The sequence below is a fragment of the Dipteris shenzhenensis genome, chromosome 26 (genome assembly GCF_047967505.1).
Source record: "Dipteris shenzhenensis isolate YYH24624 ecotype China chromosome 26, Dip_SZ_1.0, whole genome shotgun sequence".
NCBI classification, from domain to species: domain Eukaryota; kingdom Viridiplantae; phylum Streptophyta; class Polypodiopsida; order Gleicheniales; family Dipteridaceae; genus Dipteris; species Dipteris shenzhenensis.
In genome coordinates, this window is record NC_141621.1 from 5,040,595 (window position 1) to 5,067,250 (window position 26,656).

Consider the following 26,656-nt stretch of genomic DNA (forward strand, 5'->3'; position numbering starts at 1 on the left):
TCTTTTTCCTCATCTCCTGGGTGATGCATAGGCAATCATCTTTCATTAAATACCCATCTTTCAGGGAATAGTGATTGGTGGATTGCCCCTCTTGCATTTGCTGTAAAACTTCACCAAAATCAGAATCATGAGCATATTGCTCCCTCATACCTTCCAGGTCTTGATGATAGGCAATAGTTACATTATTGACCTGGGGTCTTCGGGACAAGGCATCTGCCACTCTGTTCCGAATTCCTGGAGTATGGACAATCTGAAAATGATACATTGACAGCATGTTTGCCCATTTCATATGCTTCTCGGAAAGCTTGGTCTGAGTCAAAAAGTATCTCAGACTTTGGTGATCTGTTTTGACAGTAAAATCTGCACCCAAAAGATAGTGTTTCCATGTATGGATGGCATGAATTACAGCCAATAACTCTTTCTCATAGATTCCTAAATATCTTTCCGCATCCCGAAGTCGCCTGCTTTCATAGGCTACTACATGACCATTCTGATGCAATGCAGCCCCAACACATTCTCCACAAGCATCACAATCAACATCAAAAGACTGATAAAGATCCGGGACTACCAGAATAGGCTCTGTAGTCAACTTCTCCTTGAGTGTATTGAATGCTTTCTTCTGTGATAATCCCCATGTGAAGGCTGCATTTTTCTTTCTGTGATAATCCCCATGTGAAGGCTGCATTTTTCTTAGTAAGGTTATGTAATGGAGCTGCGATATCAGCAAAATGTCTGATAAACCTTCTGTAGTAAGAACACAGGCCTAAGAAGCTTCGAACTTCATGCACAGTTTTCAGCTCTGGCCATTCCTGAATGGCACGGATCTTTGCTGGATCCATTTGTATCCCATTCTTGGATATTATATGCCCCAGATAGTGGATTTCTTCCAAGAAGAACTCACTTTTCTTGCTGTTTGCATAGAGCTGATGATTTCTCAGCTCTTGAAACACTATAGCAAGATGTTCTCTGTGCTCTTCTTCTGTCTTAGAAAAAACTAAGATATCATCAAAGAAAGTACCCGTAAAATGCCTGTACTTTCGGAAGATACGATCCATCATTCTATTGAATGTGGCTGGAGCATTTGTCAACCCAAAAGGCATCACTAAGTATTCATACAACCCGAATGTAGTGCGGAATGCTGTCTTGTGCACATCCTGAGGCTGTATCCTCACTTGGTGGTAGCCACTCTTTAAGTCTATCCTGCTGAAAACTGAAGCTCCATTTAACTGATCAGGACGTCATCAATGCGCGGAATAGGGAATCTATTCTTGATGGTCATTTTGTTCAGTGCGCGATAATCGACGCACATACGGAATGAACCATCTTTCTTCTGTACTAATAGTACAGGGGAACAAAAAGGAGACGAGCTGGGCTGAATCAACCCTTTGGACAGCAAGTCCTGTACCTGAGCCATAATCTCCTCTTTCTGAGTCGCACTGACTCTATAAGGGGGTTTGTTTGGTGGCTCACTACCAGGCATTAGCTCCATCTGATGATCTTCTGGTCTCTCTGGGGGTAACTCCCCTGGCAAAACATCAGAAAAGCAATCTTTAAAGTTTACAAGAAACTGAAACTTATCTTTGTCTGCATCATTCATTTCAGCATGCATATCATTCTCTTTTTCTTTTACAAAAACCATGTACGCAGAAATTGCAGACTTTATTGCTTTACCGCATGAAACATCAGATACAATGGGGATAGTATCCCCTTTATTCCTGGCAATTAAACGCTGATTTTTCCCCCTATGCACAAACTCCAGCACTCTTTCAGGAAGAGCCAACTTCACTGCCTTGCGGTGAAACCAAGGCATTCCCAAAACTACATCATAATGTTTCAGTGGAGAAATGAAGAAGTCTTCCTGATCCACATAACTCTGAACATGAAGACGGAGCTTCCCTATCAAGGGAGTAACTGGCACAGGATTCCCACAAAACATTTGATCGGCATCCAAATCGTCGGGCTGGACCCCCCCGAAGGTCTTTATTCATCAGAGAAAATCTGTTACAGAAGTTCAGCGTAGAGCTATCTGGTAAATCTCCACACTACCAAACGTGAATAATCCAGTTTTTTTACTTTTCCATGTTCATTTGCAAAATGACTGTGACTAGAATGTCCACCACGATGATTTCCTCTTCCTCGAGAATTCCCTCGATTACTGCTGGATTGACCGCCTTGGTCGTACTACTTCTTGCGGCAATCTCTTTCATAGTATCCGAACTTGTGACAGTAGTTGCACTGAATGTTTGACACATTGGTGGATGCATTCCCTCGTCCTTGGAATCTTCCTTGATTGGAATGATTTCCTCTTTGCTGATTTTTGAGGATGATGCTGATGCTGATGCTGATTCTGACTTTGATTTTGTTGATGATGACCACTTTTCTGATATGATCTACCTCTGTTTCTGCCTTTGCCTCTGCTTCTGTCTGAAGCTGTGAATGCGTTCATAGAAAAGTGTATCAGCAGACTCCCTCGTGTCCCAAACTGAAGCAGCCCTAGTTTGCAGTGATCTTGATATACTTGAGTTTTCTACTGTAATACCCTTTTCTTTGCTCATATACACAGTTTTGATGCAGTATTGTTTGCATAGGGCTGCTGGTTTTGGCGACTTCTTGTAGTAGGTAGTTTGACATCCATCTTTTACTGGCATCTTTCAAGTTCAATTTCTTTTTTGTTTGCAGGATTATATCTGCACCCTGTAACATCAAGCGAGCTCATTGTAGACACTTCCAGGGGTGAAACTCTTCAGATCTATGTGAGCATATGCCCTTCTATATCAAAATTTCTTAGATGTTTTGCTTATATATATTTGGCGCCATGTACGTTATTAATGATGAAGCTACTAAACTTCCCTTGGAGCACTATAATTTATAGGTATGTTTTGAAGTTTATCTGGCCTGTAATAATTTATTGGGTATGCATTTGGAACTTTTTTCAAATCAAATTATGTTGATGACTTCTCTTTATAGTAGGTCTACATGAAAGAGCAGAAAGGCCTCTGCTAGGATGCTTGTTCAATTTCTGTCCTCGTCATGGCTGAATCCAATCTCTGTCTTTGTCATGGCTCAATCTGAATCAAGGCTTGAATTCTCAATAAACAACTATTTTTATCAATTTGGGATGTAACACAGGAGATGAATATGCTACACAACCTTCATTTAGTGTACACTCATGGTTTCTTCTCTAACATCCACCATGACTATCTCGTGTGTGCATGCGTCCCGAAATCAGCCGTACAAGTCCGTACAGTCTGCGAAATAGGTCCGTAAATGCTCGTACAGTCACACGTGTGGGCGAATCTGGTCCGTACAGGTAGTAAATGGTCTGTACAAACTCCGAAATGCAGTAAATGCTGACGCAGGTAGTCCGTACAGCTGTACGGAACCACACGTGAGGCCGTACAGTTGCAAAAGAGCTTGGGGCTGGTGCTGCAGGTCCGAAATGCTTCAGAATGCTAGAACTGGTGAACAGTAAGGGGAAGAACTGGGCTGAATCAGCCCCTTATTTAAAAGGTCCTTCACTTGGCTCATGATTTCTTCTTGTTGAGCTGCACTCACCCTATAAGGTGCCTTGTTTGGTGGACTACTGCCTGGTTCTATATCAATTGCATGATCCTGAGTTGACATGGCATGTTATAGGAAATAGGAGAGTGAGAGAGCAAGAGAGCTGAACGTAAGTTTGCAATAGATGAAGTGACTGAATACAAGAAGAGGGAAAGGTTTTGTCTAAGTGACAAAACCTTATTTTTCTAACCATAGTTAGTGAACTAACTGTGGTTAGGGGAAAAAACCTCTAAGGAAGGGAAAGTGCCCCTGACCTACTTATTGCATTACATTGGTCACTGCTAGAATATAATAATAAATCTAACACCCCCTTGTAGTGCCAATGTCATGTACAAGGAAATGATTAATCACCAAAAGGAGATAAGTTCAGGGCACTGCGAAATGCCTCAAACTTTTCACGTGGAAGTGCTTTGGTGAAGATGTCTGCAACATTGTCATGTGTTGATACATAGATCATACTGATCTCTCCTGCATGCAACTTCTCTCTGACATAGTGATAGTGAACCTCAATGTGCTTCGTGCGAGCATGAAACACAGGATTCTTTGCCACTGCTATAGCACTCTGACTATCAGTGAGAATCGGAGAAGGACCCTCAATGAAAGATGAAGATTAGCAAACAAACGACGCAGCCAAACACATTCAATTGTCGCTGTGAAAGCTGCCCTGTACTCAACTTCACATGAGGAGGTAGCCACTGTAGATTGTTTCTTGCTCAACCAAGAAGCATGTCCTAGAAAGAAACAATTCCCACTGGTGGACCGCCTAGTATCGTAGTCTCCAGCCCAATCTGAGTCACTGTAAGCATGCATCTGCAAGTCACCCCCCCTGGGAAACATCAAGCCAAAAGACTTTGTACCTTGCAAGTAATGGAAGATGCAATTTACACCCTGCCAATGCATAATCTTTGGGCTGTGCATATACCTGCTCACCTGAGAAACTGAAAACTGAATATCAGGTCGTGTATTGCAGAGATAAATGAGGCATCCAACAGCTTGGCTATAGAGTGTGACATCAATTGATTCACCTGCATCATGCATTGTAAGCCTCAGCCCCGGCTCGATGGGAGTGGACATAGGCTTGCAATCATGCATGTTGAATCGGTCCAAGAGTTTTTGAACATACTTGGACTGAGACATAACAATGCCACGTTTCTCTTGAATAAACTGGATCCCCAAAAAGAAATGTAACAAGCCTAAGTCTGACATATCAAATGTAGCTTTCAATTGGACTTTGAAATCTGCAATTACTTGCTCATTTGATCCGGTGAGCAGCATGTCATCTACATAAAGAATGATGACCAAAATATCTCACCCATCCTTTTTGATGTAGAGGGTGCTCTTAGTTGGACTATTGTGCAGCCCCTTGCTGGTTAGAAAGGCATCAATTTTGGCATACCATGCACGTGGGGCTTGTTTCAGCCCATACAAAGCTTTATTCAGCTTGCATACCTGATGTGCATTTCCTGAAATTTCAAAGCCCGGAGGTTGTTTGACATAAACCTCTTCCAACAAGGCTCCATTAAGGAAAGCTGTTTTGATGTCAAACTAATGAACATTTCACTCAAAATTTGCAGCCATTGTTATAACTGACTTGATGGTGGTCATTCTAGATGCAGGAGCAAAAGTCTCCTCATAATCTATGCCCTTATTCTGAGCATATCCTTTTGCAACCAGCCTTGCCTTGTACCGATCAATGGACCCATCTGGCTTTCTTTTGACTTTGAAAACCTATGGCATTCTTACCTGGTGGCAAATCCACGACATCCCAAGTCTGATTTTTATGAATGGACTGCAATTCATCATGCATGGCATTCATCCAATGCACATTATCCTTTGCTTCTTCAAATGTCTCAGGCTCCTCCTCATCAAGAAGAGTACCTGCATAAGCTGATTCAACTGAAAGAGCCCCCCCCCATGTGCCATACTGCACTACAAGTCCTGCCAGGCAATGGAGCCTCAAGCTTACTCTCCCTGAGAGTTTGAAGCAATCAATGCGGGACTGTTTTGGCTGCGTGCATCTCTTGAATTTCTTGCCTGACAACTTCATCCACACCCTGAGGTTGTACTAATTCAGTTGGGGGCTGAATCTGTACATGTGGATCTGGCGGGGTTTGCTGTAAATTCTGAGTTTGAGCGGGGGAACCAAATGCTATAGGAAGCATCCCCTCAAACACATCATCTGATGAGGCTGGAATCTGAAATTCAGCATGTGTATGTGCAGAATTTTCAGAGAATATAACATCTCTACTAACAAAAATCTTGCGTGTAGCAGGATTGTAGAGACGATAGCCTTTGCTTTGTGAACTATATCCCACAAAAATGCATTTGAGTGCCTTATCTGACAACTTGTGTCTGAACTCCACAGGCACGTGGGCATATGCAACACAACCAAAAACCCTGAAATGGTCCACTGAAGGCTTTTTCCCATGCCATGCCTCAAAGGGAGTGATTGTCTTCAAAGCCTTTGTAGGAGCCCGATTTAAAATATAGTTGGCACACGAGGCCTTTCGGCCAAAACTTGTGAGGCAACTTCTTACTTGTGAGCATGCGTCTATCCATTTCCATGGCGGTGCGATTCTTCCGCTCAGCTTTGCCATTCTGTTGAGGTGTAAGCCTCACTATAAGCTGATGCATGATGCCTTTTTCTTTCAAAAATGTCTCAAATTCATGAGACATATACTCCCCCCCTCGATCTGTTCGAAGTGTCTGCACCTTGAGTCCTGTCTCATTCTCAACCATAGCCACAAAGTGTTTGAAATGCATAAACACTTCTGATTTTGCCTTGAGACCATAGACCCAAGTGTAGTTGGTAAAATCGTCTATGAATGTAACAAAATAGAGATAACCCCCAAAAGCAGGTGTTCTCATGGGACTGTAGACATCACTGTGAATAAGCTGTAATTTTCGTGTAGCTTTCATTGCACCATATGTTTTGAAGGGAAGTCTATGCATTTTGCCAAGAATGCAGCCTTCACATGCATGAGGAGGAGGCGACTCCAAGGGAGACAATGCATCAACCATATCATGCCTCTGAAGTGTCATTAAGCTGCCATAGTTCATGTGCCCATATCTGGCATGCCATAACTCCCCCCCCCTCGATCTGTTCGAAGTGTCTGCACCTTGAGTCCTGTCTCATTCTCAACCACAGCCACAAAGTGTTTGAAATGCATAAACACTTCTGATTTTGCCTTGAGACCATAGACCCAAGTGTAGTTGGTAAAATCATCTATGAATGTAACAAAATAGAGATAACCCCTAAAAGCAGGTGTTCTCATGGGATCGCAGACATCACTGTGAATAAGCTATAATTTTTGTGTAGGTTTCATTGCACCATCCTTTTTGAAGGGAAGTCTATGCATTTTGCCAAGAATGCAGCCTTCACATGCATGAGGAGGAGGCGACTCCAAGGGAGGCAATGCATCAACCATATCATGCCTCTGAAGTGTCATTAAGCTGCCATAGTTCATGTGCCCATACTTGGCATGCCATAACTCCGCATTCTGCATCGCAGCAGTGGGAGTGCTAACTGATAATGCAAGATGGGATCTTTTTTCATATAGATCAAGCTGAAAAAGACCCCGATACAAAGTGCCAGACAACATCAAAGCATAGTCATTTTCTTTGTCTCTGACTGCACACTTGTCATCATTAAAAACAACCTGAAATCCTCCTCTATTGAGTGAGGACACTGAAAGCAAATTCTTCTTTATCCTGGGCACATAGAGAACATGCGAAATTCTGAAATCTGTGCCATTAGTGGATGTGAGAATAATGTCTGCCACTCCACACACTGAATAAGAAGAATTATTCGCACAAGTTACCTTCTTCTTGGTGGGTGAAGAATGCAGAGTTACAAACAGACTCTTCTTGGAAGTGATGTGCTTTGAAGCACCACTGTCAAAATACCAAGTACGAAGTGTCTCATCAACACTAAAGGAGCATTCATCCTTTGAAGGATCATAACTGCAAGTCAAGAAAGCATATGGGTCATCATTATTGGTGGCTGTAATATCAGAACTACCCATTGAAAAATCTGAAGTGCAAGATAGAAAGGCATAGTGCTCTTCAACAAAGTTGGCTGCAACATCTCCTCCATCATGAGAATGTGGAACTGATGCATCTCACACAGCCATACCGGAATCCCTTTTCTTCTCTTTGGCTATGCGCTTCTTGCACTCTCCAATATAATGACGTGGCTTCTTGCAATAATGACAGATGCCCTTCTTTTTCTGCTTATTTGTATCACCCTTTGCCTTATAAGAAGGCTGTCTAGAATCAGCTTTATGCTGATGTGTGGGCTGATTGGCATGTGGCTTTTGCTGCCCTTTACCCTTGGGCTTGAACTTGGAGAGCATAGAATGCTCGCCAGCCGGGGTTGACATATTTCTCCGAGTTTGTTCCTCTTGCATCAGAAGTCCTACCAACTCGTGAAAGGAGAGAGGATTGCTGCCCCCCGTCAATGACAAATTTAGCGAGGTGTGGAAACCACCACCACTCTGAACTCTCTTCTTGAGTCCTATCTCGATCATCTCTGAATCCGGAATGACTTCATCAATATTCAGCAATTGTTCCATGAGGTCTTGAAGCTTTGTGAGGTGAGAATTCATGAAATCTCCCTCCTCCATATGTGTATGGGAAAGTTCTCGCTTCAGAAAGGAAACCCTGACATCATTTCTTGCCGCAAACATGCTCTCTAGTATCTACCAAGTTGCCATAGATGTCTTGCATGACCGAATATGAGGTATAATGAACCTCTTGACAGAAAGAGAAATTACTGAAAGAGCTTGTGCATCTCTAGAGTCCCATCTTTTCTGCTCTGCTGTGGGAGCTCCTGGAGCGGCTGCTCCAACCACCTGTGGTGCATTTGTACCTCTACCCCTACCTCCAGGTGTAGGAGTGATTGGTGTAGTCGCTGTATCTGGTCTTGCTTCATTTCCATTGACATAATCCCAAAGATGTCTGCCAACCAAGATATTGCGAACCATGAAACTCCACAAGGAGTAGTTGGTGCCATCCAACTTATCCTCTTGTGTGAGAACTCCGAACACCTCATTGGAGTTGTTCTGAGCTATTTATACCAGAACATATCAAAAAATACAGCAGATTGACCAAGTGAAATCCCTTCCCGGGATATAAAATGCACAAGTAAAATCTGCAAAGAAAAATTTGCCCACAGTGACAAATACTGTCACAGCCTGTCAAAGGCTCAGAATGCACTTCAATTATCCTGCAAATGCTCTCCAAAACTGCCAAAAAAACACTGCAAAATTCGCCAATGTCTGCAATGTCACTCAAAATGAGTCCAAAATTGCCTGCAACGGTCCCAAAATGCTTGTACACTGCCAAATTGCATCAGATTGCCAAAAGCCCGAATTTTTTCAGGGAAATTGCATCCAAAAGAGGGCAAATTGCCTGAAAGCCCCAAAAATGCAAGAAATTGCTGTGTAAAGTAAAAAGCCCCAAGTTCTTGGACGAAATTGGAACTCAGAAAGGGCAAATTGTTTGAAAGTCCCAAATGTTGCAAAATTTGCAGTGCAAAACCAAAAGCCCCAAAATTTGGGGTGAAATTGAACTGAAATTGAGGCAAATCCACAAATCCACGAAAAGCCTCAAATTTTGCAAAATGCCTGATGCACAGAATGTGCTCAAATCTGTCAAAAAATCTGCCTAGCCAAACAATGGCTTCCTCCAAAATGCACCTGTGTGCATACACAAACAAAAGAGCTTCAAAATGCACTTTGTGTCTGTCACTTGCAAGAGTAACGTACAAGTGATTTGTACGGATGTCTGTGTACGGACGGATGATGCACAACTGTACGGATGAGTGAGGACTGCTGATGCACAACTGTATGGACGATTGACAATCTGTACGATTGTACGGTAGATACGTACGGCACAGATACCTATATGGAGCAGGTGGTGGTACTGCGCAGATACCTATATGGACAGGAGAAGCAAGTGGTATGGGCTGAGGCTGTTGTATGGAGGTACGGATGGGACATGTACAGAACAGTACGGAAGGCTGTCAGGAACCTGCAGATTTGTAGACTTGTACGGCACTGAAGCTGATGCAGATTGTACGGACAACAAGTCCTTCACGTACAAAGACCTGTGTGCTCTGTACGGAATGGCAAGAACTGTCATACGGACGATGACAGTGTGGGCTGGGCGTGGATTATACGGCTGAGCAGCAAAACGTAGGGCTGTAGGGACAATGCAACAGTAGAAGCTTGGGCAGCTCGACTTGCAGGAGGAGCTTGGGCAAGGAGCTGAGCTTGGCAAGGTCCGAGAGCTTGTCTTGCTTTGATACCAAATGTAGGAAATAGGAGAGTGAGAGAGCAAGAGAGCTGAACGTAAGTTTGCAATAGATGGAGTGACTGAATACAAGAAGAGGGAAAGGTTTTGTCTAAGTGACAAAACCTTATCCTTCACCAACCATAGTTAGTGAACTAACTGTGGTTAGGGGGAAAAACCTCTAAGGAGGGAAAAGTGCCCCTAACCTACTTATTACATTACATTGGTTGTTGCTAGAATATAATAATAATTCTAACAATGTAAGGCACATAAAAGGGCTAAGTGCTAACAAGGACGACCCTGATTCAGAGGCTCTAGGGAATCGACTTTCAGGAGTGGAGGGCTGTGCCCTTGCGAGGAGGGTGACTCAGGTCGAGTCAGGCGTGTATAGAGTTCTTGTCTACAAACAGTTGAGTTTGCTTTTCGATTTTGGTGTGTGGTTTAGTAGCAGAGATGTCGGCTTCAGAAGTAGAAGCTTCTTGAGGCCCTTCTATCCCTTCCTCCTCTAGTTGAGTTCCTTCTTTCTTTGTCCCTAACTTTTAAGAGTCCAAGAAATTGGATGGGACTAACTATCCTATCGGGAAGGTGAAGATATGGAATCATTTAGTGGTTTGAACACTATGGAAGCTGACAACGGGAGCAAAGGCAAAGCCGGAGGATATGATGGAGAAAAAGAGGAGGACATTTATACTGGTAGATGGAGATGAACTCGCAGCGTGGGAGGATAGAGATGCCCATGCCCTGGCATTAATCATAGGGAGTATGGCTGACTCTGTGATTCCTCATATCCAAATGACTGACACGTTAGTAGATGCATGGGCCATTCTGAAGGATTTGTTTGAGATAGATAATACATCCCGGGTCTTGACTCTTCAACATCAACTCTACAATATGAAGACGGATGAGGGAGATTCAGTACATGACCACTTGACGAAGGTTAAGGTGGTGTGGAGCATCGGTTGGTCAGAAGGTAGACTCAAGCCAGTTGGCCTTGATGGTACTTGGGATGCTACCACGGAGTTTCAAAAGATTTGTTACGACTGTGACAGCAAGACAGAGGACCAAACCTCTGACTTTTGAGGAGTTGGGTGGGTCCGTTACTGCTACAGGAAGAAGCTAGGAAGAAGCTCTACAACAAAGACAACAACGACAAGGCGTTGTTGGCAAAGGATAAAGCCGGCAAAGGACAGGGCAAGCCTAGCGGTGGCAAGCCCAAGAAGAATGAATATGGAGATGATAAGGACACTTTTAGTAAGAAGAGGAAGTGCTTCTATTGTGACACATGCCATTTTGCGAAGGATTGCAGAAAGAAGGAGGCGGATCAGAAGAACAAGGAGTCGTTCGACTCAAATTCAAATGGTGATATAAAAGCAAAAGCTAATGTGGTAATTGAAGAACTGTTCTTGGCGACATCTCTCTGTGTTACTGAAGTCAGATATGTCGAGCTAGAAGTCAGAGTGAAGATGCTTGACATTGAGACGTGGGCTGACGGAGAGTCAGAGACCTTTGTGAAGGTGAAGGATAGCATGGAGTGCTTGGACTCTTCCAGGTGCATGGCTGTTGATACTAACACAAGGGTGGATTCCATGGAGTGCCCTAGGGTTTCAGGTTCAGATGGTTGTTTAATTCGGAAGGGGGCAGTACATGATTACACAGGTTATTGGTATGTGCCTCCATGAGGTGCATGGTTTGCTTTCCGAGCAAGCACACATGTAGTACAATGTTTGGTATGTACTTGATATCATTAATTTGTGCCTTTATAGCATGCTATGGAGAGAATTTGCTCTTCATATGTCGCAGGTGAAGGAATGGGCCTTCTTCAAAGGTAGAAGTGGAAGTGTCGGTGCTTCTGTGAGAATCGGAGAGAGAGAGCAAAAGAGAGAACGAGAGCGGGAGTGTAAGAGCTGAAAGCTTAGTTGCGAAATAGATGAGTGTGATACAACTGAAAAGAGTGATGGGTTTTGTCTAAGTGACAAAACCTTATCACTTCACTAACCATAGTTAGTGAACTAACTATGGTTAGGGGGAAAAACCTCTAAGTGAGGGAAAAGTGCCCCTAACCTACTTATTACATTACATTGGTCACTGCTAAATTATAGCAATAATTCTAACACCCCCTGCAGTGCCAATGTCATGTACAAGGAAATGATCAATCACCAAAAGGAGATAAGTTCAGGGCACTGCGAAATGCCTCAAACTTTTCACGTGGAGGTGCTTTGGTGAAAATGTCTGCAACATTGTCATGGGTTGACACATATATCATACTGATCTTTCCTGCATGCAACTTCTCTCTACGTAGTGATAATGAACCTCAATGTGCTTCGTGTGAGCATGAAACACAGGATTCTTTGCCACTGCAATAGCACTCTAACCATCAGTGAGAATTGGAGAAGGACCCTCCAATGAAAGTTGAAGATCAGCAAATAGACGACGCAGCCAAACACATTCAACTGTCGTTGTGAAAGCTGCCCTGTACTCAGCTTCACATGAAGAAATAGCCATTGTAGGCATGCATCTGCAAGTCACCCCCCCTGGGAAACATCAAGCCAAAAGACTTGGTACCTTGCAAATAACGGAAGATGCGTTTTACAGCCTGCCAATGCATAGTCTTTGGGCTGTGCATATATTTGCTCACCTGAGAAACTGCAAACTGAATGTCAGGTCCTATATTGCAGAGATAAATGAGGCATCCAACAACCTGACCGTAGAGTGTGACATCAAATGATTCACCTGCTTCATGTGTAAGCCATCCTAGATTTACTATATTTAGAAATGTGCTAAGGAACAGAAAGGAGACTGAAATAGCAGAGAACAAGGAATAATTGTATTGCTTGAATGTCTGTAGTGTAGATATAGTGTCATCCATACAATTGGGCCTCTCTTATATAGAGAGTGAAGAGTCACACATGAAAAGGTGTGTACTCCAAAGGGTATGTGCATGAAGAGGTGTGTACCCCTTGTGAAGGGTGTGACCCTTGATGAGAGGATACATTACAATAGAAATGTCTCTTCAATAGAGTGTCTCTTGTGAAGGGTTGTGCCTCATAGGAAGTGTCCCGTCGAAAGAGCATACCCTTCCACAAGTGTCCATTCATCAAACCATCCATAAGTCTAGAAATAGAGAAAGGAATATGTCACAGATTGTGACATCATGCATTGTAAGCTTCAGCCCCGGCTCCATGGGAGTAGCTATGGGCTTACAATCTTGCATGTTGAATCTGTCCAAGAGTTTTTGCACATACTTGGATTGAGACATACCGATGCCACTTTGCTCTTGAGTGAACTGGATCCCCAAATAAAAGTGTAGCAGCTCCAAATCTGACATGTCAAAAGTGGTCTGCAATTCAGCTTTAAAATCTGCAATATTATCTTCATTTAACCCTGTGAGCAGTAAGTCATCTATATAAAGAATGATGACTAAAATATCCCCCCCATCCTTCTTGATGTAGAGGGTGCTTTCAGTTGGACTGTTGTGCAGCCCCTTGCTGGTCAGAAAGGCATGAATCTTTGCATACCATGCACGTGGGGCCTGTTTCAGCCCATACAAAGCTTTATTTAGCTTGCATACCTTAAGTGCATTTCCTGAAATTTCAAAGCCTGGAGGTGGTTTGACATAAAACTCTTCCAACAAGTGTCCATTAAGGAAGGCTGTTTTTATGTCCAACTGATGAACATTCCTATGAAAATTTGCAGCCATTGCTATGACTGACCGGATGCTTGTCATTCTGGATGTAGGAGCAAAAGTCTCCTCATAGTCCATGCCCTTTTTCTAAGCATATCCTTTTGCGACCAGCCTTGCCTTGTACCTGTCAATGGTGCCATCGGGCTTTCTTTTAACTTTGAAAACCCACCGTGTACCTATGGCATGTTTACCTGGTGGCAAATCGACAACTTCTCATGTCTGATTTTTCACAATGGACTGCAACTCATCGTGCATGGCATTCATCCAATGCACATTATCCTGTGCCTCTTTAAATGTCTCGGGTTCCTCCTCATCAAGAAGAGTACCTCCATAAGCTGATTCAACTGAAAGAGCACCTCCCCCATGCCTTATGGCACTCCGAGTTCTGCCAGGTAATGGAGCATCAATTTTACTCTCCCTGAGAGTCTGTAACAGCCAATTTGGGACTGTTTTTGCTGCATGTATATCTGCGATTTCTCGCTGAACAACCTCTTCCACGGCTTGTGGAGGTGGTATGACATCTTGTGGCTGAATCGGAGCATGTGGAGGTATCTGAGAATTCTGATTTTCATCAGATATATCAGCAGGGGAACCCAAGGCAATGGCTAGTAACCCCTCAAAGACATCACCGGAAGAAGAAGGCATATCAAATTCAGCTTGAGTGTGAGCTGAATTTTCTGAAAATATTACATCTCTGCTGACAATGATCTTGCATGTGACAGGATTGTAGAGACGGTAGCCCTTGCTCTCTGCACTGTACCCAACAAAAATGCATTTGATTGCCTTATCAGACAACTTATGCCGAAACTCAACAGGCACATGAGCATAAGCAAGGCATTCAAAGACACGGAAATGATCCACAGAAGGCTTTCTCCCTTGCCAAACTTCATAGGGAGTCTTGGTCTTCAAAGCTTTTGTGGGTGCTCGATTTAAAACATAATTGGCACACATGAGACCTTCAAGCCAAAATTTGTGAGGCAATTTTTGGCTTTTCAGCATACATCTATTCATCTCCATAAGAGTACGATTTTTTCTGTCAGCTTTCCCATTTTGCTGAGGAGTAAGCCTCACTGTAAGCTGATGTACAATGCCCTTGTCTTTCAAAAAAGCATCAAAATCTGCAGACAAGTACTCCCCTCCTCTATCTGTGCGTAATGTCTGTATCTTGAGTCCTGATTCATTCTCAACCATGGCTGCAAAGTGTTTGAAGACCATTAATACTTCTGATTTGCATTTCAGCCCATAAACCCAAGTGTAGTTGGAGTAGTCATCTATAAAAGTGACAAAGTAAAGATGACCACCCAATGATGGAGTCCTCATGGGACCACAGACATCACTATGGATAAGTTGTAATTTTCGAACAGCTTTAACTGATCCGTCCTTCTTAAAAGGAGATCTGTGCATTTTACCAAGAATGCATCCTTCACAGGCATGTGGAGGAAGTGTTTCAAGAGGAGGCAATGCATCAACCATGGCATGTTTTTGAAGTGTCATCAAGATGCCATAATGCATGTGTCCATATCTCGCGTGCCATAACTCCACATTCTGCATAGCCGTAGTAGGAGTGGAAATTGCAAGAGCATGTGCTGGTCTTTTCTCATACATGTCAAGCTGAAAAAGACCACGCAACAGAGTGCCAGACAATCTCAAGGCATAGTCATGCTCTCTATCATGGACTGCACACTTGTCATCTTCAAAAATGACCTGAAATCCAGCTCTGTTAAGAGTGGACACTGAAAGTAGATTTTTTGTGATACTAGGCACATACAAGACATCAGAAATTCTGAATGTTGAGGCATCAATGGCTGTAAGTTCAACTTCTCTTGTACCACGAATTGAATAGGAGTTGTTGTTGGCACATGTGACCTTTTTACCAATAGGTGGTGGATGCAGAGATGTGAAGAGACACTTCCTGGAAGTGATATGCTTTGAGGCACTGCTGTCAAAATACCATGTATTATGTGTCTCATTGACACTGAAAGCTGATGCATCCTTGGAAGGATCATAACTGCATGTCAGAAAAGCATTAGTGTCATCATTACAAGTGGCTGTACTATCCCGAGCAGCCAACTGAGAGTCTTAAATACAAGTCAAGAAGGCATAGTCGTGCTCCACAAAGTTGGCTGTAGCTTGCTCATTGTCAGATGCATGAGGAGCTGAATTTGAAACAGCCATACCAGAGCTGTTTTCTTTTCTTTTGCAAGCCTTTTCTTGCATTCTCCAATGTAGTGACCTGGCTTTTTGCAGTAATGACATATTTCCTTCTTCTTGGGCTTACCTGCATCACCCTTAGCCTTTTGAGAAGGCTGTCCTGAACCACTGGAAGGCTGATTTGCTGAAGTCTTTGCCTGTCCCTTTACTTTAGGCTTGAATTTTAAGAGCATGGCATGTTCACCTGCTCATGAAGCCATGTTTTTCCTAGTCTGCTCTTCCTGCAGTAGAAGTCCTATCAACTCGTGAAAAGTGAGAGGATTTGCACCCCCCCTCAAAGACAAATTCAGTGAGGTATGAAAGCTGAGATAAGACTCAGGAAGAGAATTTAGAGTAGTGGTAATCATCTTTGAATCAGGAATGATCTCATCAATATTCAACAACTGCTCTCATAAATCGTGTAGCTTTGTCAGGTGCACTGACATGGAGTCACCCTCTTCCATATGTGTATGAGACAATTCTCTTTTCAAAAAAGACACCCTGGCATCAATCCGAGCTGCATACATGCTCTCCAAAATATCCTATGTTGCCTTTGAGGTCTTACACGACTGGATATGCGGAATGATGAATCTTTTCACTGAAAGAGAAATACACGACAAAGCTAAAGCATCACGTGAATCCCATCTCTTCTGCTCTGGAGTGGTAGGTATAACTGCACCAATAACTTGTGCTGCAGCTGTACCCTGTGCACAACCTCTGCCTCCTCCTTGTTGGGGAGGGGTATTAGGTGCCACATTTGCTGGCCGGAACTCATCCCCATTTACATAGTCCCACAAATTACGAGAAATCAGAATATTGCGTACCATAAAACTCCAGAGGGAGTAGTTGGTACCATCCAGCTTGTCCTCTTGTGAGAGACCACTGAAACCGAAATCATTCTGATTTTGCTGGGCCATGTCTGAGAAAGAAAATACAGCAAATGCAAATCTGAATTCCCTTGCTGGGAATGGAGTACACAAATCCCAAAAAACACAGCCAAACACTGGCTAAAATTGCAACTCAAATCTCTGTAATGTCTCTGTCAAAAATCTATCAGAGCATCCAATCTCTCCCAAAACCTGCCAAGAGTGCTTCAAAACAATCACAGAAAGGCAGTGTGAATTGCAATCTGTCAAATTGCTCTCCCAACACAAAAGCCCCAATTTGTGGCTTGAAATTGCAACCAGAAAGGGGCAAATTTACTAAAAGCCCAAATCTGCAATTTTTGAACAAAAGCCCCAAATTTCAGATTAGATCTGCAAAAGGCCCAAATTTCGAGTTGAAATTGAGCCAAATTTCACCCAAATAGCTATTCTCCTGCAAAATCCCCAATTTCTTGGCCAATCTTTGCAATTTGCTTGCAATGTGTGCCAAAATTTTACAAAAGCCCCAAATTTTACTGCAAAATTACAGTGTAATTGCAAAAGCCCCAAATTTCTTCAACACTTGCAGATTTACTGCAATGTTTGCCCAAAAAATCCAACTGTGCTCTCTCAAAACTGAGCCAAACAATGGCTATATGCAAAGAATGCGCCTGCAAAAGAACCTTGCAAGTAGAACCCTGCTCAAAAGTCCTGCAAAAATGCGAATTTCCAAGCCCACCTTCAAACTGTACGGCAGTTGTACGGAAATGTACGGAAGATGTATGAACAACCGTACATACAATACGGCAAGCAGCAGCCAGCGATGTACGGAGGACTCAGGTGTACAACGCCACACATGCTATACGGACGATCTGTACGCATCTGTACGGAACTGTACGGATAATCATACAGTTTAGTGACGACTTGTACGATGACGATGGCGATGATGTATGGTACGGAAGGGGCTGTAGGAGCTGTATGGACTGTACTGCGAACCAGTACGGAGCTAGTGCATGGAGTTGCACTACAGCGTACGAAATCCGTACAAGGTACGGATGACGAGCAGAGCATTGCCTTGAGACACGGAGTTTCTTGGGCATTCTTCAGCAGAGATTGCAATTGAGATTTCCTCATGCTTCTTTTGGCAAGCTTTTCTAGCTATTTGGGATCTATCCTCGACGGCCGGATTTTGAGCTGTTTTTACCTAGGTTTGCTACTGGGCACTCTGGACTCTCTAGAAACATGGAAACCTTTAGAGTCTTTGGTGATCCAGTTTTCTCTCCTTTTGTTTTTTTCCGTCGGTCTTTGCAGCAATTAGTCATGATGTATATTTGTCTTACAAGGAGATTTTCTCTCGATGTAAACTTTTAGCTTACTTGTTTCTGTGTTAGCTCTCTTGTAAAATAAAGCATTCAAAGCTCACACCCAAAAAAAAAAAAAAGTGTGTGTGTGTGTGTGTGGTGATCCTTTTTACTAAAAAAAAAGTGTGTGTGGCAATCCCTCTGGCTAAGTATCAGTTCTTTCGGGCATTTTAAGGCAATGATTTATGATTATCTGATCTCGATTATCCTACCTTTTGTTGTATAATATTATATTTTGATGCTTTGTAACTGGCTGTCCATTTACATGGGACTGTTCTATGTAATATAGTGACAAATGGATTTCACCAACACAAAAAGTGTGTATGTGTATATGTATATAGGTATATATGATATATGTGTCTGTGTGTGTGTTTTTTTTCACAAAAAAAGAAGTGTGTGTGTGTGTGTGTGTGTACATATACATACATACATACACACATACATACATACATGTACATGTCATATGTATATGTGTGTGTGTGTGTGCACGCACTCTTCAGTGACTGTCTTCCCATACTTTCGAGCTTCTTTGCTTCGTAGGATGCTCATTCCTTTCGAGACCTTCCTCAGGCCCAGTTGGAAGTATTTTATTACTGTTTTTATTTGTGAATAGTAGCTGTCCCACTATGGAAGTAAACACTTTCTTAATGCAAAATTTCTCTACAAATAAAACAAAAGAGAGACTGTGTGTGCGCGCGTCTGGTTAGCTCTTGGCACGAAGACATATTGCTCTGGCTGTTTGTCATAGATGTTTGGCTCCACGGGAGTCAGTATTGTCCACACACCCGTGATTTCTTGGGTCCTCTTTGGCAGTGTTTGAGAGCTAGAAATCCCAACTGCTACCTTTGGGAAGCTTTTTTGGCTTTTTGGGATTCACCCACGTAGACAGAGGTTTGATTTGTTCTTCCCTTGGTTTGTTACTGGTCAGTCTGAACTCTATGGAAGGATAGAAGTCATAGAGTCTTTAGTGATCCGACTTTTTTCACTTTCCCTTTTTTCAGATGCTCTCTGCAGCAATCTTTCTTTGATTGTTTGCAAACTCATTACATAGACTATAATGTATAGTTGTCATATAGTGAGTTCTTTTGCTGATGTACTTTTGAGCTCCCCATTTAGGGGAAGCTAGTGTGTAATATAAAGCGCAAAAAATTTCACCCCCGAAAAGAAAAGTGGATGTATGTATATGTACACACACACACACACACACACACACACATTTTTTTGGGGGTGAATATTCACACACACACCTTTTTTTTTTTGGGTGAAACCAGTGACTATAAAATTAACATAAAATCAATGTACATGACATTAGACTCCAAAAGAGAGCCTAATGGAAGCACTCAAAAACAGTGAGAAAACACTTCAAGGCTAGTAGCATCCAAATCCCTCACAGCATAACTATCATATAAAGATTGCTTGAGGGACATTCTGAAGAAAGCATATGCCTGAGGGAACTGTTGTCCCATCCTAAAATGCCATCTCTGTGTCCAAATAGTCCATAGTACCCAAAAACGAGCCCAGGAATGGAGACACACACTTTTTTTTTTGGGGGGTAAAATCCAGTGCACTATATTTATATTGTCATAACTTTACAAGAGGGGAAGTCTCCAAGAATGGAGAGTATCCCACAGATCAGAAGCATAAAAAGAAAAGCTCCATTCATCTTGCATTGGAATGGAGACACACACACACACACACACACACACACACACTTTTTTTTTTTTTTGGTGGGAAGAAATCTTTTATTGCTGTAGAATAATTACATTCATAGTTACTTCAAAAAACGAAGTAGCTACTACTCAACTGAAGATCTCAGTATAAGCTGTATACACATCCTGATCAATCAAACGAGTCTGAAAACAATCATAGAATGATTGTTGCAGAGATCGTTTGAAAAAAAGAAAAGATGAAAATAGTGGATCACCAAAGACTCTATGATTTCTGTCCATCCATAAAGTCCATAGGGTCCAATAGCGCACCCATACAAAAAATAAATCAAAACCCTGTCTCTGTGGATGAAAGCCAAACAACCAGAAAAATCTACCAAAAGTGACAGTAGGAAATCGCTGTCAAAGCCTCTATCTGATGAGAGCAATGAGATCAGAAGTATTTGGACAGGACCAAAAGATATGAAACACTGATTCAGTAGAGTGCTGGCATTAGTGACAAACAGCTGAAGCAATATGTCTGTGTGCGAGTAACTGTCCGGATGGAAAAATGCCAAGGAGAACTCGCCATAGGAAAAGCTGTTGTCGAAGAGGGACTTTGTAATGCCAAAGGAGACGCAGCCTTTTTCTCCACCACTTCATTTGGCGATCCATATGCCAAATAGTATTTGCTTTGTGGGAAATCCAATGCAGAGGTAATAACACTTTATACAGTGATGACACTGTGATATGTGAGAGCTTCAGAGGACGGGTGTATAAGGAAGGAGAGCGTAAAATCCAATCCTCAAGCCGATTCTGAAGTTCCAAATGGGGTACCGGCAAGTACGGTTGGAGCATTGCTGAAATTCTATGCCATAAAGGACGATAATGAGCTCCCAAGCCATATTTGCGAGCAGCCATAGAAAAAGATAAAATTGTGCCATCATCCTGAAGTACATCCGCCACAGATGAAATGCCTTTGAAGGAGAGAAAATAAGAACGTCGGGGTTCTTGTATGGCCAAAGGGGGGTGGAATACTTTAGACCAAAAAATATTCTCTACCCTCAAAGAGTTGCCCGAGAGAGAGTCCCTGCCATGCCATTCCAAATAGGATAGAATGTGTTTCCAATCAAGAAGCAGACGAGAGACAAAAGGGCATCCTCTGATCTTGCCTTGGATAGAGCCAAATAAAAAATCCCACTGAGTAAGCTGCCAATGCCCAAAGGCAGATGTATGAAGATGTAATAAGAGAGAGCGGATCATGAAAGCCCAAGGCTGATCGCCTTGCATAAACTGTATCATCATTTTCCCTCTGTGAGCAAGTAAATGCATTTGAATATTGAGAATGTTCAGACCCCCGTGCATCTTGGGAGAACAGAGACGATGCATAGAGAGTAATCTGAGACTTTTCTTGCCATGTTTTGAACGCCAGAAAATTTCCATGATAGCTGACATAAATGAAACCAGATCTGCCTTAGTGAACATAGTGAGAGGCAGATAAAATTGTATGTATGCTATCAAAATGGATTGTGTGATTCGCAGACAAACATGTAATGGCCAAGTTGCAAGCTTCCAATATTCAAGTTTTGCCCTTAACTTTACTAGCACCCAATCAGTTTGTTGTGAACGGGTGAGTCCCTAGCCTAGAGGATAACCAAGATGTCGAATGAATTGAGAAGCGGGGACAATTTCCCCAGGCCACAGAAGATTGTGCCATTCGTGTGCATGTAATGGCAGCAATTTTGATTTCTGAAAATTTACCCGAAGGCCAGCAGCCAAACCATATGTGGAAAGAGCATGCATAATCATGGACAGATCAGCCCGAGTATTTTTTGGAGTAAAGAATGAATCATCAGCATATGCCTGAGCAATCATGCTGCGACTACCAAGAATCTCCAAACCGTGCAACTGGTCAGTGTCCAAGAGGTGATCCATATATTGAAGCAGTGGATGAGTGGCTATGGCAAAAAGTAAAGCACTCAGGGGACATCCTTGCCTGATAGAGCAAGCAAGAGTCCAGGATGGAGAAATATCTCCTGAGAGTATACAGGCAGCTTCACTATCTTGATATAGCCAAGTGATGAGCTGCTGCATTTTTGTGCCAAAACCCAATGCTTGCATAGTCGATGAAATAAAATCCCACTGAACAGTATCAAAGGCTTTGGCAATATCAACTTGCAATAATAAAACATCCTGCTGTGTATATTTGGCATATTCAATTCCAATGTAGGCATTAGCAATGTTATCGGTGATGTGCCTGCGCGGGACAAAGCCATATTGAGCAGGATGCAACCCATCATGTAAAATCCCCTTTAGCCGATCGACAATCATTTTGGTGGTGACTTTGTAAATTACGGGCATAAGAATGATAGGTCTCCAATTTGCCAAAGACTCACAAATTTGTTTTTTGGGAAGGAGTTTAACAAGACCTCTCTTCCATGTGTCCGGCATTTTTTGATTTTGCCACGCAGCATTCACCATATATATAGCAATGAATGTTTCAAAATAGGCCAGTAGGCTAGAAAAAACTCTACTGTTAAACCATCCCATCCAGGGGATTTCCATCTGCCACATGATTTGATCGCATCTGACAGTTTCCTCTCAATAAAGGGTTCCTCCAATTCCAAAGCTTGAGGAGGGGAAATGATAGGAGAAACATGTTGCAACAGTAAATTTCGTGCAAGCAAAACCTGTTGCGAGGGAGGAGCTGTAGAGCCAAATTGCTGAGAGAAATGATGCACACAAACAGAAGCAAGCTGTGACCGTGAAGTAGTCCATGATCCATCGGGCATAAGCACTCTGCAAATTTATGTTTTGATTCTCCTCTGATGTAAACTTTTGAAAAATTCTTTGGAAGAGCAACCTTTATGTGTAAAGGCTCTTTGTCTTGCTCTAGTCTCCCATTTTGCCAGTTCCCTGTGATCATTTAGTTTGAGACAATGTCTGGCCTGGCATAGTGTTGTTTGCTCATGCAAGGACAACGAACGATGATGACTGAGTTCAGTGAGGTCTTGACAAGTAGATTTGGCCTGAGCAATGGTTTCCCTCAGAGTCTTCATGTAAGACTTGCCATAAACTCTAATCACCACTTGCATTTTAGAAATAAAAGAATCCCAGGCACCATCAACATGAAGATGGCTGCTAGAGGAAAGACAATGAGCTGCTTCAGTAACCATTGCCTTGAAATCAGCATGTTGCAAATAACTATTGTTTATGATTAGATGTCTCCTGTGTGGCAATCTATCATCTGGCATGTTATGAAAAGATAACCGCAACCATAGTGGTGCATGGTCTGAATGCACAAAGGCATAGTCAATCCACATTTTGCATGTGAACTCCTCGTTTTGTTGGGGAGCAACACTATACCATCGATCCAGACGTGCTTGATAGGCGGAAAGAGCATTATGTTGAAAAGTGTAGCCCGGTGACAAAGGCTGCAATTCCTTCCAAAGGTCAACTAGATCCAGATGCATAAGTAGTTGAGACCATGCATGCCTTTCAGGAGATAACATATGGTCATGTCTGGAGGTGTTGTCTCCCTGTTGTGGAGCATTATTGAAATCCCCACATATGTAGGCATGATATCTCCACGGATATTGTTGCATGGCATCCCAAATTGCAGTTCTTTCTCTAGAGGACTGAGGTGCATAAACTGAAGCAAATTCAAACACCTCTCCTCTAATAAGGCATTGGAGAACAAGCCATCTGCCTTTGTTGTCATTTAATGCAATGACTGGTTGAAGCTCATGTTTGATCAGAAGGACAACCCCTGAGAAAGAGTGCTCCCCAGCATAGAAAATATCATATCCACAGTAGTGTCCTGTCTTGCCTGCATACATATGTTGGTTGTGTTCTTGTAATGCCACTATGTCAGGCTGAAATCTGTTGATGTACAGCCACACAGATTTCCATTTCCTACTGTCACACATGCCCTGGACATTGAGTGTCAAACATTTGATGTGAGCAGTCATATATACAGGTATTTATAGTAATGTAACAACTATGTACAGCAGCAAAATTTATGAGGTCAGCCTTGCATTTCTATCTCAGGGTCGAGACCTCGCCCCTGAGAAGAAGTAGCCGCCTGAGAAGTAGACATCAAAGCAGCAACCTCTTCTTCAGGGAAGAGTGTTCTGCTGGCTGTTACTGCAGCCCATGTAATCCCAATTCCTGTATTTATCTCTGGGGTATTTCCGCTAGAAGAGGCACTATTCCAAGTGCGGGGGGTGGAATTCTTCGAGCAGAAATAACTTTTCTTGGACTCTGCCAGCCATCAGTTGAAGGTTGCTGTCCTTTGGTCGAGGATTGAATAACAGGAGGTGAATGTGATGTGAGATTCCCATTGGGAGCCACTGGAGCTTTGCCTTTATCCTGACTCCCAGTAGGCTGTCTACTGCTTTTATTTTTGTTGGCCACTGGAGTAGGAACATCTTTAGTAGGCATGGAAACTGGCAAAGTGGCACGAGGCATTTTATGTAGATTCATTGGACACTGTGAAGCCATGTGTCCAAACTTTTTGCATTCAAAACAGGCCCGTGCAAATAAACCCCATTTGAGTTTATAAAAAGCACTTCCCATGTTCACATTATTCACCGTGACTGAATAAGAGTCCGGTGTGGGATTATCAGTATCCCAGAGAATGCAAAATCTGTTTGAGTTGCCATTTGGCCACGGTGGGCAAACCACTTTACCTAAAGATGCTGCAATTTTAGGCAAAAGCGAGGCCATACATTGGGGGAAATCAACAACTTCAACCCAAACCGGGCATCTGTGTCGGATTAAAGCCTAAAAGTCCCTTGTGGGAGACCATGGCAAGACATGCACCATTTGTTGCCCAAAAAAGAGAGGTGAATGTTCCAAAAGCATTTGTCTGTGGATCTCATCCACCATGATAACCTCAAAAAAGCCCCTGGCTGCATAGTGTACTTTATGAACAAAAGAGCCAGCCAAAGTGCGTGTCAGCCAGTTGCCTATTTCTGCAGCAGGTGGCATCCGGCCTGGAAAAAATAATATGACTGCATTCTTGGCATATTCTCTGACCGGATCCACAATTTCATCGACCTCAACCATGAGGCCAACTGAAGAAACCAAGTCTTTCCACTCTTTTCTAGTATCTGCAAATCCTTCATGCATTACATCATATACCAGTTGAGCCTCAAGAGTCTCCTGTATCGGGTCATGCTGACCCTCAACCTGCTTTTGCTTCTTGCAGGGAGCCGAGCGCTCCTTTTGAAACGTTTTTTCATATGAATACTCTGCCATGACTTTGTAAGAAGGGGAGCTTGAGAATGAAGTACCTGTAAAAGGGTAGTGAAAGCCAAAAAAACCAGTCCCAAAGATGTATTCACAGGAAGTCCACCAGAGAGGATAAGAAGAGTATAGTTGGGAAGGAGATAGTAGAGGGAAATGTAAGATTTTGGCTGGAACACAAGACGGTTAGAGAAGACAGCGGAGCCCAAAAAACTCCAAGGATTTGTACGGCTGGAAGTACGGGACTGTACGGATGGAGCTGCACGGAGGGGACAGGTGTACGGAAAAAACTGTAAGAAGAAGGTACCGGGCTTTGCACGTGAATTTGCAGAGGTGAAACGGGAATTGACGCAGATGTACGGAAACGTACAAGTGTACGGGCGCTGTACGGCTACCGTACAGCTGTACGGACGGGGCTGCACAGGGTTTCTGAAAAGGACGAAAATAGACAACGGCGTAGACTTCACTTGGAAACACGAAACACCACGCGAGCAGAGCACAAACTCTTAGGGAACTATGGAAAAAGAAACGGGCCTGTACGAAGCGCTGCGGGCAGAGTGGAGCCTATACGGAAAACGCCGTATAGTCTGTACGGGTAGCCGTACAGGTGGTACGGGACGCTGCAGAAGCGACGACGGTGGCTGGAAGGCTCCTCAGCTCTCCTCGACGCTCCCCCAAAGACACACACACACACACACACACACACACACACACACACATAGATGTATGTATGTATATAGATATATACATTTATGTAGACACACTCATGTACACACATGCACGCACGTGCATATATATATATATATTTGCACGCACGTGCATATATATATATATATATATATATATATATATATATATCTTTGTGTGTGTGTGTGTGTGGGACATTTCAAATCTATCCCCGTCTACAACTATCTTCTCTATGAGAGACGCGTTCTCTTTCAGTCGTACATAGATTAGCATTCACATTCGTTTTCATTTGGTTTTGAGTTCTTACAATCATTAGTACACATGCGTAGTTATTGAAGGGAGAAATTACTCAGGTTTCAAATCTCAACAAAGGAATGATCAGGCCTTGCACCTTGTCTACATGGTGCATGCCTAATCACATCTATGTCTAACCTATGGCTTGGAAGGATACATATGTGCCTGCTCTTTGGATGAATGTGACAAAGCTTGGGCTTTGCCCTATCTAGTGTAGGATTGCAATAGTTTTGGTTGATCTTTGAGAATTTTATAATTCTGGATAGGGTTAGAGAGATCTCATGCGAGCCCCACATTTTGTGGGGGGGGAGCTGCCTTGGTCTTCCTTGTAGTTGTTTGCTTTGGGGAAGCATCTCAAGCAATCCTAGCTTTGCATTAAGTCAAATTTCAGAGCTCAGAACAGTTCATATTTCCATTTGCAACCAGTGATATAGGGTGCAGTCTTGGTCTCTTGTTAGTTGTTTGCTTTTGGGGAAGCATCTCAAGCAATCCTTGCATTATGTTGAGTTTCAGAGCTCACATTGATTAATAGTTCCTGTTTCCATTTGCAACCAGTGATACAGAAGGTTCAGCATGAGAACTATTCCCCGACTAGAGTTGCATAACATTAAATTGAGACTGAAGAGTATTTTGTAAAGTTACCGATGCACGGAGCCTTTGCATTGTGTGATCAAATTCATGGTTTGACACTGTTTGAATTGCATGAGTTTCGCTTAAACCAGTTTTATTGCTGTCTAGCAATCCTAGCTTTGCATTATGTTGTATTTATATGCAAAGTAATAAATAGGGCGGTGATGTTGGACTTTTTGATATCACGTATGCTAAAGT

The 26,656-nt window shown here is 42.8% G+C and overlaps 1 protein-coding gene across 3 annotated transcripts in view; it reads left to right on the forward strand.

The window, feature by feature from the left end:
* The window catches only part of LOC147884568 (uncharacterized), a 128,428-nt gene that overhangs the window by 17,922 nt on the left and 83,850 nt on the right, over nucleotides 1-26,656 (forward strand). For all 3 annotated transcript variants that reach the window (XR_015543549.1, XM_087397388.1, XM_087397390.1), the window contains exon 2: nucleotides 2,680-2,753. Coding sequence is in view for 2 of the 3 variants with exons in the window: in XM_087397388.1 (XP_087253514.1) it covers nucleotides 2,680-2,753 (74 nt within the window). In the remaining variant the exon portion in view is untranslated. The remainder of the gene's footprint in view (nucleotides 1-2,679; nucleotides 2,754-26,656) is intronic.